Genomic DNA, 13,974 nt, shown 5'->3' on the forward strand with positions numbered 1-13,974 from the left:
AAGAAATTTATTTAGGCAACACTGGAACTTAAATGTCAAGAAAAGTTATAAGAAGCAGAATTACTATATGACAAGGAAACACACCACTAAGGGCAGTCAGCTAAAGTTACACTGGACAAAGTGTGAGATCAATTTCACCAGGGAACAGCCTCATAATGAGAGGAGAGCCTTGCTCCTCTTTATGCACATAATTGCAATAACTCCTGAAACTGTTTTCACTGCCTTCCTCATTCTGTTCTCCACATCATTAAGATCGTCCCACAACCAAAGCCACAAAGGTAGTCACAAATGACCAAAGAATTGTGTGTAAACTGTTCAGATAAACATAGCCATTAATTAGCTTTTGGGAGAGGATGCTTGCTAAGAGAGCACAACAAAAGTCAGCCATGTACAGAAAACAAGATTATATGAGAATTTCACTCTGGTTACCAGCTGCCAAGCAGGGCAGTGAACCAGTTTAAGAAGAAAACTGGGCAGTAATATGAAGATAACAAAGCGCAGCAAAGAAAAACATAAAACCTTAAGACAAATTTTGCATTTGTCACTGGAGGGCACAGGGTCACAAAACCTCACCTAACATAAATGAGGTACTGAAATCAGACAGCTATCCCAGCTGTCTTCACTTATGAAGTCATCATACATCTGCTGTGCAATAAATCTTCCCTTTATTTACCAAGTATATTCTAAAGAATGTCTCTTTAAAGTCTGACTTGCATGCAATAACAAGCCTGAATGCACAGGACAGAAGCCCAAATTATAATCAGACAAACTTTGTAAAATAACATTAGATGGTTCAAAGACACAAGGAGGGGAAGATTAATCGCCAAGGAAAAAAACCCACCACCAAAAGACCAATGAGGGGTGGGAATAAAGTTTATAGCTGCTGTTTTCTCTCTTTGTGGTAATACACACTGAAGTAACAGAATTCAAGTCTGTACTTTATGCAAAGCAAAAGTCCTTTAAAACCAGAAGCAAAACATACATAAAAAAGCCCTGGCAGTCAATTCAGTAAGATGAATCCAAAGTCAAATCCTATTTAAAGAGTGCTACTTAGGTGCATGAACAAGTGACGAGCAAAGCTATCACCACAAATGGAACTCAGTGTCACATCCCTGTTTGATACTCCATCATCCCCATCACTTACCTATATTCAAGTACTACAGGGTCCTTTGGTCCTTCATGTGTTTAGACAAAAATAAGTAAAAATTACAAAATTAGTAGTAACTTTTTCAGATTTAGACACACTACTTAAGCTGCGGATTAACACACACAGATATATATGTGTGTGTATATATATACACACACACAGATGAAAACAACTTGGTTTAATATACTAGGGTAAGGGTTGCACCACAGAACGCCAGATTAAGACTCTAATGAAAAAGAGATATTCTAACTGATATGTAGATCAATCATCTCTACAATTTAATTCTACATAAATACAACTCCCTGAATTTATGAATAGTTATATTTTTATATCTCACATGTATGTGCAGAAGAGCTCGGCTGCGCATGCAAACCGTCACACTGCAAAAACAGCCTGATATAAGAACAAGACCGTGTAAGCGTAGCTAAACCTAGGTTCTCTTTTCAGAGTTACTACTCAGGCGGTGTCACATTTAGCGAGCTGCTTCTCACTACTCCTTTTAATACAAGGCTTTTTAATATATTTGACATGCTTAATGTCAGAATTTGTTCCTGGGCATCAGAACTTACACTGGCCCCGATATTTATGCTGAAAAGACACTACATTCTTTAAGTGTGTTGAAAACAACTTTCGTTACCACATCTACTTTTTTTTTTTTTGAGTTTCACCTTGTCTAACTCCCAATTTTTTAATTCAATGACAAATTTAACACACTGTAGACCTTCACAGAAATATTTCCCAGGGATATGCTGACATCACAGTGATCCTATGCAAAAGGTAGACCAGAAGAGCCATGTTAATTTCAAGCTCCATTAAACACAGGAAAGGAAGGAGAAGGGGAAAAAGTAATCTTTACCAACTTGGAAAAGCAGCAGAGACAGAAAAAAATTTGAATGAGTGTTACATATAACTGGGAAGTTTTAAAATAAAAAAAACCCACCTTGAGTAACATTCTATCTAAGTAGAGAACTGAAAAAAAAGTCGAGTATTTGCTGTATTTCACACACAAAAGAATGTGACAAGTCAGACACTGCTAATCAGTTACCCACCGATGAAGTGAATCTCAGGTTGCTTTGAGTCAACCGCTGTCTGGTAACAGTCCACTTTACTGATCATCAAATAGGTCTTAAAATAGATAAAGTTATAATTTTTCTTAAATGAAAGGTATTGACATGGTAGAAGCTGTCCTAGCACTGAAGTAAACCACAGATCATTTCGGAGTTGCTATGCAAGTTGCATATGTTTTGAAGGAAACAGAAGGCAGGTTAATTTTGCAATGAGTAACTCTTTACAACATTGATTGTATCACTAGGCAATGCAGCAAAGTTCTGATCTTGAATTAAGCAAAGTGTGTATAAAGGACTGCCAAATCAATATGTAAAAGAATACAACTACCAAGACAGAGCTCGCATCCAAGTCAGAACAGATCTATCAGCTTCTAGAACTGCTTCTGCTAAGAAATGGTTCCCAACTCAGGCCTCTGGGATAACATATGGCTCTCCCTACACTTCAGCACTGCTTGCTGACAACACAGTCCAGGATAACATAATAAACTGTAATGTCACCGTAGCATTTCACTCACTCAGCTCCGTTGCCCATAGGTTAACCAGAGGCTGGAGATAGCTGCTCTAGGCCGCTCTTTCTGTCTGAGTCTAGAAGGGCCGTAACACGATGACTCTTTGCATAGTTAAAAAAGAAAAAATAGTACATTTTTAAAAGACAGTTCCAATAAATCCAGAAAAATGCATGCAGGTCCCCTTCAGATTGCCTTTCTTGTGATGCCACTGCAGTTGACACAGAAGGAGGAGTACCTACGTATCTCCTCACCTTAGATGCTGCCACGTGCTACAGACACCTTATAAGTACTTGGAGAGCCACGGGAATACAAGAATTAAAAGAACCCAGCTACTTGAAAGTGTTGGATTTATCAGCCAAAGGAAAGGGAAAGGTATGCTGATAGAAAAGCCCTACACCTACCAGGGAAAAGCCACCAAGAAACCATAGTTCCAAGTCAATCGCACATAAACAGGAAAACACATGTGTGCTAGGTTTAAGGTGAGAAACACGAGCTTTTAAACAGAGTTAATCTTTTTCTGGTTTAAAACAAACCAGCCACCACAGCCACCGTGGGGAATCAAACTAATGTTTGCAACAGCATTTGTTATGATGCAGGATCCCCAGAGTATGGAGTATGTCCCGAAGGAAAACATACTTTTTTTCCCCAGACTCAAGTTGTATTAAGTCAGGAGAAGGGGAGTCAGCAATTCACCAGCAGGCGACTTCCACTATCAGTCAGTAGCATTTACCTGCTGATTTGTTACTCCAGTTACTAAGACAGAAAATCCTCAAATGAAAGAAGGAGAGTGGAAGGTTTGAAACTGATTTGCAGCTCCAGTTTCATGTTAACACTACAGATTAAGGCCTGAAACAAAAATGAGGATATCAGCTAGCCTTTGTTTGGGGTTTAAAGCTTTGCTGGCTTAAAATAAAGCTCAACAGATAGCCCAACAAATCAAACAAAGCCATTCTATGCTGCTCACCTTCACACTACTAGCTGTCGTTCTATGTTGGAAGCTTTCAACATTTTCGACATTAAGCAAATAAGGTTGTTGACTGCAGACAAAATTTAAGAGATGCTACAACTACTGACAACAGCCTGGCTTGACCGCCTTGACTGCTGGTAACACTACAGAAAAAAAGAAGCCTTCTTGTTGAGCATATCCCTATTTTTTTCCTTTGTCAGCTCAGGCAGATCCATCTTCTTTCTCTGCAACAGGGAACAAACAAAAGCATGGAGGAAACTGCATTTATTGTGCTCATTTCTCCCTCCATCCATATTAAAAAAAAAAGAAGGAAACTGCTCCAATACAACTACTATTTGTGAGTCAGCCTCAGTGACAGAGATCCGTGCAACTGTTAAATCAGACTGTAAGTGTTGACTTGAGAGACACGAGCAAGTGTTCGGGTAAGTCCTCATGGTTCAGATCCCACAACTCAAGAATTGCTGTTCACCACCATAGAGTTCATGGCACAAGACTAATTCCTAACCTTTGGCCTAGAAACCAACCATTTAAAAAAAACATGGCAGAGGATACAAAACAGGGATTAACACCACTAGGAAGAGGAAGGCCTTGTACCATATTCTTCTTCGGCAAAGGCGACGTAAGCTCAGTGGAGCATTTTTCATCTGGCTTCTCCCACATACGCAAGGCTCTGCTGTGCATGGAGTTAAAATGTCATGCCTGGCTCTCTCTCACACCAAGATCATGTCTTCACACGAAGAGGAAACAGAACATTACCTTCTGTGGGTCTAAGGACCTTTCTACTCCATAGAGGTTAAGAGCTAAGGAAGATTGTTCAGTTATGAAACTGAAGACCTCCTGAACAACGAAGCTTGCAGTTGATTTTGACACTTCTTATGGGCATTCAGGAAAAAGGCAGTCCCCATAACGCACGGCAAAGAACAACATCCTTCCTGAGTGAATCAGACAGTTCAGATAGGCAAGGCAGAGTATGCAGCTGAAAAAGAGACATGCTTCTTGAATCCTGGACTCCTCTTTCAAATTCTCCACAGGATTTGTAATCCAGAAGCTTGGTGCATATGCTAAAAATGTTAAAGAAAAACAAGCTAAGATTTTCTTATTAACTTAAGCAATCAAAACACTGAGCCTGAGAAGGCGGCACAGCCCGGTAAGGTTCCTTGCTCATCTGTTATGGTTCAAAGCAAATTGCCTAAGCAACACCTCCCTGATCCTGGACAGGTATACAGGCAAGGCTGTAAGGGAGAAAGCAAGCGAGCAAGCATGCCTCAACAGGCATTTGATGAGAAGTTCCTCCATTAGCTCACCCTGTGACTGCAAGGTCATTTTAGCAACAACTTAACACGTTGATTTACACTGTGAACCACTATACTTGCTACTGAAAACACGACATGGCATTTATTTGCCAAGATATTAAGCTTTTTCTACTTTGCAAGTTAGGAAATGAACCAAGGTACTTTCAGTTTTAAGCATCTAGGATTCAATTATCTGTCAAATATTAGAAGGCGCAAAGGACTGAAGTCAGAAGTACGTGGGGAGGAGGATACCTGTGGAGAGGTCATCACCTACAGAAGAAAATGCTCTTCATATCTGAAAGCATCAATCAGTCTGGAGGGTCCATGTAAAGAGAGAATAATGGAAGAAACAACAGCAGCTCTCCGACAGGAAGAAATATGCTAGAACGCACCCGCCATCAGTGACAGCGTACAACCCCTGACCGACAATTATTCTTTGATCTATTGGCAGAAGTACAGAACAAACATTCTGAAATTCCAGATAGGACCTTGTGCATATCATGACTGTGGTCATGATGAGCAGTTTACTTTTATCATCGAGAACCTTTTCAGAGCAGTGATAATAAGAACCATTCAGAATGAGAAAGGCAGTCTTCCTCCGAGGCGTATAGTCCAGTAAGACAGAATTTAATTGTAAATTCAGTTGCCCTTCAAGCACCGAAACCGTTACTTACCAACTCCCAGACGCAAAGATGCATCTACGTGTTTAATTGCTCACGGACGGGGACCAAAAACTACATTCAGCACTGCAAAACAGATTTTTCCCATCTGTAGCTCTGAAGGAATAAGCAAAGTGTTTCAAGCGCGAGCCTACAGAAAAATGGAAAAAGCTGACACGAAGGGCCGGCAGTGGGACTTTTTATCTGTTCTGTAATTCCTGAATGGGAGGTAGCCATGTTGATTTTAAGGACCTCTCATACAGTGTTGCTTAATTAAGTGTGAGGTAATTTCCACATCAAAATATTTAAGGTAAAGTCCATGACCTACAGAAACACAAGCTTTGTCATCAGCTTATTAAACAGATTCTAACTGTCACAAATTAAAAATCAAGAGTTACAGATCACGGTCCTAATCCAAGACGGTCAACCTTAATTTTAAGCCACTTCACATACATCTTAAGCCCCAAAATCTAGTTCCAACTTTTAATCACAATTATTACAATTTCAAGAGCCATTTTTCAGACTTCTCCTTCTACCCCTTTTCCTGTTCCACTCTTCAAACAAGGTGACAGACAGGTTTTGCCTTCACTTAGGCTTTACCATCAGCAACATGTTTACACCACGGCAGAGCCTTTGCCTAGAACAGCACATACTACGACTCCTTCACTTTACTACTTTGGCCAAGACGCAGCGAGGTAAGGCCAGCCACGGCCTTGCTCCTTCCTGTAGGTACAAAGATGCACCATGACGACAGCTCAAATGCCGGTGTACGCCGCTTCAGAAGCGAACGTACTTCTAAAACCTTCACCAGAATTCCAGCACCTACAAAGGTACATACACAATTACCTCTCACTTCTGACTGAGAATTCAAATACACGTTCAGGAGACAGCTATCCAACTATAAAATGTGCTTCACAGCCATTCTATCAAAACTCTGGGTGTAAAGCGTACTGAACCGAGAGCCGGAGCTCATAAAAGCTTATTTGCAGAAAAGGTACGTATTAAAAAGGAACAGCAAACAGCAAGCAGCGTTAAAATGGTCTTCCAAAGCATAATGCAGCAGTGTAAGTAAAGCAGGAGGAATGGACACTTTCTGCCCCCTGCAGTTTCCATCGCTATCTAGATTTTTAAGAAAGCCTTAGGAGGGATAGTATATTACCATTCCAGAAGCCTAACAATTGACATCTGGCTATCACCAGACACCCAAGGCGTTTTTTACAGCTAGGTTCATCTGACTAACAGCTAAATCGACCAACGCTTCCCATTACCAAGCAACTACATATGCCGAATGTTTCCTGTGATACATGAGCAATGCGATTGTCCCTGGTTTTGCATCAGAAAAATCACCCTTTACCAAACCATAAATTTGACCTCATCATTTTGATTAGGATTACGAACAAGAACCCTCACCACCAATAAACAGCTACTCCTAAGCAGTCAGAGCTATGCTCCTAAAATATATATATCTACACATATATTATATGTGTATGTAAAATATCAAAGGACTGTTTCCTAGTTATCAGTCTATAAACATGCCTCCAAACAGAAAATGCTGTTTATCAAATTTTACGTGCAAAACTGTAAGGCATACATATGGACAGAGAATTCAGTAAAGAAAAATTCCATCAAAGGTGGTCTCATGTCCATATGCAGGAGAGGTAAGTACTGTAACTGTTGTTTATACACTTTCTTCAATCTTTATGAATATACAACTGGGAATTGAAGACCAAATTCAGCCAGCCAAAATGTTTCCCTATATGCAATCATGTGCTCCCACATATTTCAGGTTGGCCGAATTCAGGAATCCAACTATTTTCAGACTGGTAACCTGCTTAAGAAAAAAAAAAAAGGGGGGGAGAGCATTTTTAGCATGTATTTGGAAAAACTGATGTTTTCTGTGAGACGACAGATAATTTTGAAACAATCCTGTTCTGCTTTATGAGCCTGGGCTGTGAAAGGAGGAAGTGAGAAGAGATTGATTACAATGGAATATTATTTATTTCCGGCTGTTTTTTCAAGCCATGATGAACACATCACTACCATTAGATTTCAGAATAAAACACCCAAACCGCTGCAGCACACAGATGGTGTGCAGGTTACAAAGGATGCTCCATATTAAAAAAAAATTAGCTAAAGTGGTAATTTTGCTAATGAGATTTTATTTTCATTCTTCCTCATAACACTTGATTTATATTTGTCCGGGACACCTTCTTACCTCACTTGCAATTTTTTTTCTTCCACAGCCCATGTATAATTTTTTCCTCCATTTAAGCTATAAGTACCACGTATTAGATACCAATTTGTATTTTGACACGCTAAAGGCTAAATAAAACAAGATTTTGACTAATGCACGTCATAATATTGACTTGTAGGGGATTATAAATACTGAAAACAAGTTTGACTATATTTTGCAGGGTTATCACGTAACTAAGGAAGTTTAAAGCATGTTTCTTCTCAGATTCCATTTTTCCCTCTGTAAGTAAAAAAAACTGGAAAACTGGATTGTCCTGAGAACATAAACAGAACACAGAAAAAGTCAGCCACCCCAGCCCTGAAGTACATCTTTCGCACTCTAGCTCTATAATGAATAATTAGCTCAGCAGCTTAATGCAAAGCAACTGAGATCAGAAAGTTTGCAATGGGTTGCCTCAACACAAACAAAACCCGCTGTCCCAAAAAACAGGTTTTGCTACGTGTAGCTGTTGCGCTCCCCTCCTCCGACACGAATATGACGACTGATAGAAATCTGCCAAGTCACTTTGAAGTAAAAACTAGTTGATTCTAGGGAAAACAGTAATTAGTTACACAGTTAAGAGAGAAGCCCTCCACGAACACGCATGCGGATAGGGATGTCATTTTAGAAGATACGTGGGAAAAAGTACTCTTCCTCTCTTTTTTTGCCTCATTAACAGGGATTTTTTTTCTCTTTTTTTCTTCTCCCCCTGGTGTTTGCCTGCGCAGTGCCTGCCCCAAGCACCAACACACTCCCAGAGCAAACTCCCCTCTCCCCTTCCGTGTACTCCGGGCTGGCTCAGTTCCTTCCCCCACCCCACTACAGCAGGAACCCCCTTTCCAAGGGGATTGTCAGAACAAGCAAACATATTTTTTTTCTTTAAAGGGAAAATATAATAATAACCCGGTGGGTGTGTGCCCGTGTCCCCCCCGGCTCCAGGGCCGGCTGACAGGCTCCCAGCCATTGTACCCGCCCGCTCCCCCCGGCACAGGCCGCCCCGCTCCGGCCGCCCCCCGGGCCGGGTCTCGCCCCCCTCGGGGGGCTCCTCCGCCGCGCCCCGGCGGCACAAAGCTCCGCCGCAGGCCGGACGTGCCCGTTGCCCCGGGGCCTCCCCTCCCCCGCCGTATTCCGGGAAACCCTCTCTGCCTCCCCGCACCTCCGGGAGGAGGAGGAGGAGGAGGCGGCAGCGGCGGCGCTGCGGAACAACCCCGATGCGGAGAGACCGGCCCCGCCGCCGGGGCAGGTGGCGGGGAGGGGAGGCCGCGCCGGTGGGCACCGGGGCTGGCTGCCTCTGCCGTCCCGGTGACCGGCCCCGCTGCACCCCCCCACCACCACCCCCACCCGGGACACCGACCGCTTCCTCCTCCCTCCCCCCACGGCCGCATGCCGGAGCCCGGGCCCCTGCCCTGCCGGCGGGGCGGGGACGGGGCTGGGGGAGGCCCGGGCCCACCTGCCCCGTGGGGAGGGAGGGAGGGAGGGAGGGAGGGAGGAAGGAAGGGCGGGAGACCCGAGCCGTGCCGTCCCCTCCCCGCACCCGCGGGGCAGGCCGAGGCGGCGGAGTGCGTGTGAGCGGCGGAGGGAGGGAAGGCGGGCGGGTGGGTCGGTCGGCGGAGGGAGGGGAAGGGACGGGAGCCGCGCGTGGGGAAGGGAAGGGGGGGGGTGGATGCGAGCCGCCCCCGGTACCTTGCGCTTCCTGGTCTCGGCCGAGCCGCTCCACACGAAGCACTGGTAGATCGCCCGCAGGTTCTGCTTCCAGTTCTCCACCTTGAAGCCGGTCACATGGCAGCACCCGGCCGCCGGCGGACTCATGTCAGACCCCCCCACATCAATCCGCCCGCAGACGGGCCGGGCCGGCGGGCAGCGAGCCGGCCCCTTCCCCCCCTCCGCAGCAGCAACCGCACGGACACGGACGCGGACGCGGGCGCGGGCCGGGGCGGCCGCACGCCCCCCCCCCGCCCTCCCGCCGCCGCCGCCGCCCGCCCTCAGGGGCTCCGGCCCCTCACGCCGCCGCCTGCCCCGCGGCCTCCGCCGCCCCCGCCGGCTGCTGTGGGGGCGCGGGGAGCGGCTGGCACATAGAGCCGGGGCTCCGCGCCGCCACGGCCCCCCGGCTCCGAACAAAGCGAGGCGACGGGCGGGCAGCGCGCACTCCCTCTCGCCCGCCCTCTCCCTCACACACAAAGATGGGGCTCTCTGAGGCGAGGAGGAGGAGGAGGAGGCGGCTGTAGCGGCCGCTGCCGCCCCCGGAGTGGCCGCCGCTCCCTTCTACCTCATAGAGGCCGCTGTGGAAGCGGCGGGCGGAGGGGAAGGGAAGGGGGGGGGGGGGGGGGGCGCTGGCGGCGGCGACCCCGGCCGCGGTGTGAGCGAGCGTGTGTGGGGAAGGGGGCGAGTCTCCGCCCGCCGCCGCTCCTGCTCCCCCAGCCGGCCGCCCGCTATGGCTCTTGTCTCTTTAAACCGCCCCCCCGCCTCCTTAGTCGTCTCCTTCCTCCTCCTCCTCCTCGCCCGCACCCCCCTCCGCCCGCCGTGTGCAATGGTCCGAGCCGCTAACTCAACCTAGCCCGCCAGGCCCGGAGTGGGACAGACCAACGGGGAAGGGGCGGTAGGTGAGCCCCTCTGCCCCGCCGCCCTAGAGGGAGGGAGCCGGAGCGGGAAGGAGCGTGGCAATTGGTCCCGCAGCCTGTCACTCCGCCGCGGAGGTGTCCTTCTCTAACGTCTCATTGGTTTCTTTCCCTTTCTTCTCCCCCCGCCACCCTTCCTACCTAGAATTTCCCCCTGCCGGAAAGGGGCGGGAAGGACTCGGCCGATTGACAGGACATCCAACCAACGGAGAGAGGGGGAGGGGCCTGTGTGGCGAGTGTAGCGGCGTGATTGGCCAGTACGGCCGTCAGTCACACTCCAAGGCGTGAGGGGATTGGCGGCGGCCGGCTAAGGGGGCGGTGTCCCCCCAGCAGCAGCCTGCGCTGTGGGGGCAGCGCTGCTGTCACATCCGCTGGTCCCGGCTGTTTCGCTGCTCCCTCAGTGATTTCCTGAGGGGAGAGGGGCGGCGGCGGCGGCGAGCGGGCCGCTCTCGGGGCAGGGCAGGGCAGGGCAGGGCTGCCTCCCGGCCCGTGCCTCGGTGCACTCGGCCTCCCCGCCGGGCGGCGGTGCCGAGGACTGTTAACAGGCTCCGGGCTTCCGCCCGGTAACGCCACAGCGGGCTCCCGTTAGACCGGCCGGTATTGCGGGACCAGGCGTGCCCTGCCCCCTCCTTCCCGTTCGCAGGTTCAAAAAGCCGAGTGCGGCTTTGTGGGGGCGGGTCTGGGTGTGAAAGGCCTCGCCGAGGTCGTCGGGGCCTGGAGAGGTCTGTGCAGTTCTCCCGCTCGCCCTGAGCACCATATATGGTCCCTCTATACTTCCATCCTGCTCTCCTGGTGTTTTCCACAGGGAAGAAACAAAAGCCAGAACGGGTATTATTTCAGCTTTTTCCTATAAGTGACTATACAAGGAAGTGAGAAGATGGTAAAAAAATTTTGAACCTGTCTGTAGTTCCGAGCTCGTATGCCACAGGCGCTGCAGGGTTACGTAACGGTGGAGTGAGGCGGGAGGAGAAGGACGGGAATTTTGCCGAGATTTGTGAAAAGAGAGGCAGGAGGCTTTGCAGAGGCTAGGCTCTCTCGCACAAGCCCTGGAAGGACTGCGCAACAAGGCAAACAGTGGTTAAGCACCGCTGCATTATTTCACCAATCTGTTTTTCAATACGTGCTGTTTACATTCTTTTTTGGGAGCTTTAAGTCTTTACCTGGCGTGTTTTTATAAGGCCCTCTCTGGTTCCCTGCTCTACTGCCGCAACTTGCAGAAACCAAAGAGAATTGCAACTATCGCCTGAGGACAGGATCGCTTTCTGTTTCTTTAGACTTGCTGCCATTTTAGGAAGAAAGCAGTGTATCTGGTAGCATAAGGGATGTTTTTTCATGATTCGCATATAACCATAAGGCTTGATGGCAAAGCAAGTAGGGAATATAGGGGTAATGGAAGACCTCAGTTTATACCTTCAGACCGTGAAGCAGTGTTGGGCCACGCTGTCCTGCTGGCGTAGCTGTGTGCTATATGGGCGACCTCCTATAATGGTAACATGGATCGTTCAGTCTGCCTGGCTCACCCTGCTTGTTAGCCTTTCTCTGAAATCCCTCTTCCATGCATTTTGGGAATTACGGCCCCAGCAGTAAAACTAGAATTGCCCCACAGGACAGAAAAGAATACCAAGAGACCTTTGCATTCGACAGGGAAGGGCCTGATTATCCCGCTGCGTACACAAGCTGGTAGAGGTTGCTACTTGCACTGCTAGAGAAGCAGTTTCGGAAGATTACATGTGAAATCTGGAGTAAGGCTATACCCTCTTTGACCCTAGATAATAATTCGACCTATTAAGTCATCACAGTGAGTCTCAGCCTACACCTCTTCTTGAAAAGGTGACAAGAACTGTTGCCGTATATACTTCCCACATTAACCCATCACCGTCAGAGACATCTTTACCCAGGACTGCACAGCATAACGCTCCCAACCACAGTCACTTGAGCGTTGCAGCTCTGATACCACCTACTCACCCTAATGCATCCGAGACGCTCTGAGCCATAACAGGACTTCTAAGTCCTCGTCCTTTCTGTGTGAGAAGATCCCTGCACATGCGTGCCACCTTCCTGATGCCAATGACTACAGTTTCGTGACCCCAGTATTGAGCATTTCCCACATCAAGGAATGGCTGGATGTCTTGCTACGATGGTCATTCCCTGCAGTCCGAATGGCTCTTCTGTAAATGTAAGAAACAGTACGAACCCGCTAAGCCATACCATCTATATAAGCTATACTGGACAGACTCCCAGATGATGCCTATGTAGCTTCCTCTTTCCTTCCATCAAACCCCCGATTAGAAGGCTTTGCTTGCAGTGCGCACAAAGCAGCTGAGGCTCCCTAAACCGCTTGCATATCAATATCAGTGTCTGCCTGATGATTGGCAGGTTGTTTCCCTGAACTCTGCTGCTCTCAAAATCTCCTCCTTCCCTTGTCCTAGCTCCTAAGCTGTTTGGAGCAGAGACTTGTTTTTTTGGGTTTGGTGTTTTTTTGGGTTTGTTTTTGTATTTGTCCAGTGAGGATTGGTGGGGGTTATGAGTTATTATAATAAATGGTAATAACTGAGCTAAAACAAAACCTTTCTGGATCTGGGAAGGCTCTCCCAATGTTCCAAAACAGCCTCACAGGTTTGGTGATGATCCTTTTCTGCTTCCACTACTTCAATTTTAATATTCCTTATTGACTTCAGCTTTAACAGAATTGTTCTCTAAATGCTGCACACTTGTCCTGTCTTCACAAGGGCAGTACCAAAGAAACTTCTTCATGCCACGATCGGCCCTACGCTTTAATATCACTCTGATTTTAACAGCAAATCCACAGCAGACACATTCAAAAGAGTGTCTCACCGAAGAAATGTAAACTGTTTTTAATAACCTTGATCTTAACATCTACCAGATCTTTAGTGATGACAAACTAGCAGGAAAATATAGATCTTGTACATTTACTAATCAAACAACTCTTTTTATCTTCTCAAAATAAATGCATATGTCTGACATCATCTTCTAAAATTAAGAGGTAATAAAAATGAGTTCTCTCATATCTTTCTCATCCAGATAAAAAAGGGCCATCAAAGGAAGCTACCAATCAGTTTTAATTCAGGAGCCAGTCTTCAAGCAGACCCTGGTCTCTCTGACAATCTGCCTTTTCTCTGTAGCCTTAAAATTACCTAGTCATCTGCGCCTAGTTTCCATCACTGTGCCTCAAACCAGGACATTAGCTGTTTGGAATTTGGAAGCAAGTTATGTGTTGTAAAAGCACATTGGCTGGTAGAACTTAACCATATGTGATATTATCTCTGTGGGTCACTGTGTGTCTCTGTCATCCTACAATGTCATCCCAACAAAAGCTGTGTAAATTCCTTCCTTCCTAAATACACTGCAAGAGCTCTGGTTTGTGCGTTGCTGTAAAATGCAAAATAGTTTTCTAAAGAAATGTTGCAAAACGTGCACGAGGCTACGTGCTGAGAAGCTGAGAAGTAACATACGTGCCAGCATGG

At 46.9% G+C, this 13,974-nt stretch overlaps 1 protein-coding gene across 2 annotated transcripts in view; it reads right to left on the minus strand.

The window, feature by feature from the left end:
• Positions 1–10,134, minus strand: part of USP22 (ubiquitin specific peptidase 22) — a 111,809-nt gene extending 101,675 nt beyond the window's left edge. For both annotated transcript variants that reach the window (XM_075104790.1, XM_075104789.1), the window contains exon 1: positions 9,558–10,134. In XM_075104790.1, coding sequence (XP_074960891.1) covers positions 9,558–9,683 — 126 coding nt within the window. In that variant the 5' untranslated portion in view covers positions 9,684–10,134. The remainder of the gene's footprint in view (positions 1–9,557) is intronic.
• Between the last annotated feature and the right edge of the window lie 3,840 nt (positions 10,135–13,974).

The sequence above is a fragment of the Phalacrocorax aristotelis genome, chromosome 10 (assembly GCF_949628215.1).
Source record: "Phalacrocorax aristotelis chromosome 10, bGulAri2.1, whole genome shotgun sequence".
Classification (NCBI taxonomy): domain Eukaryota; kingdom Metazoa; phylum Chordata; class Aves; order Suliformes; family Phalacrocoracidae; genus Phalacrocorax; species Phalacrocorax aristotelis.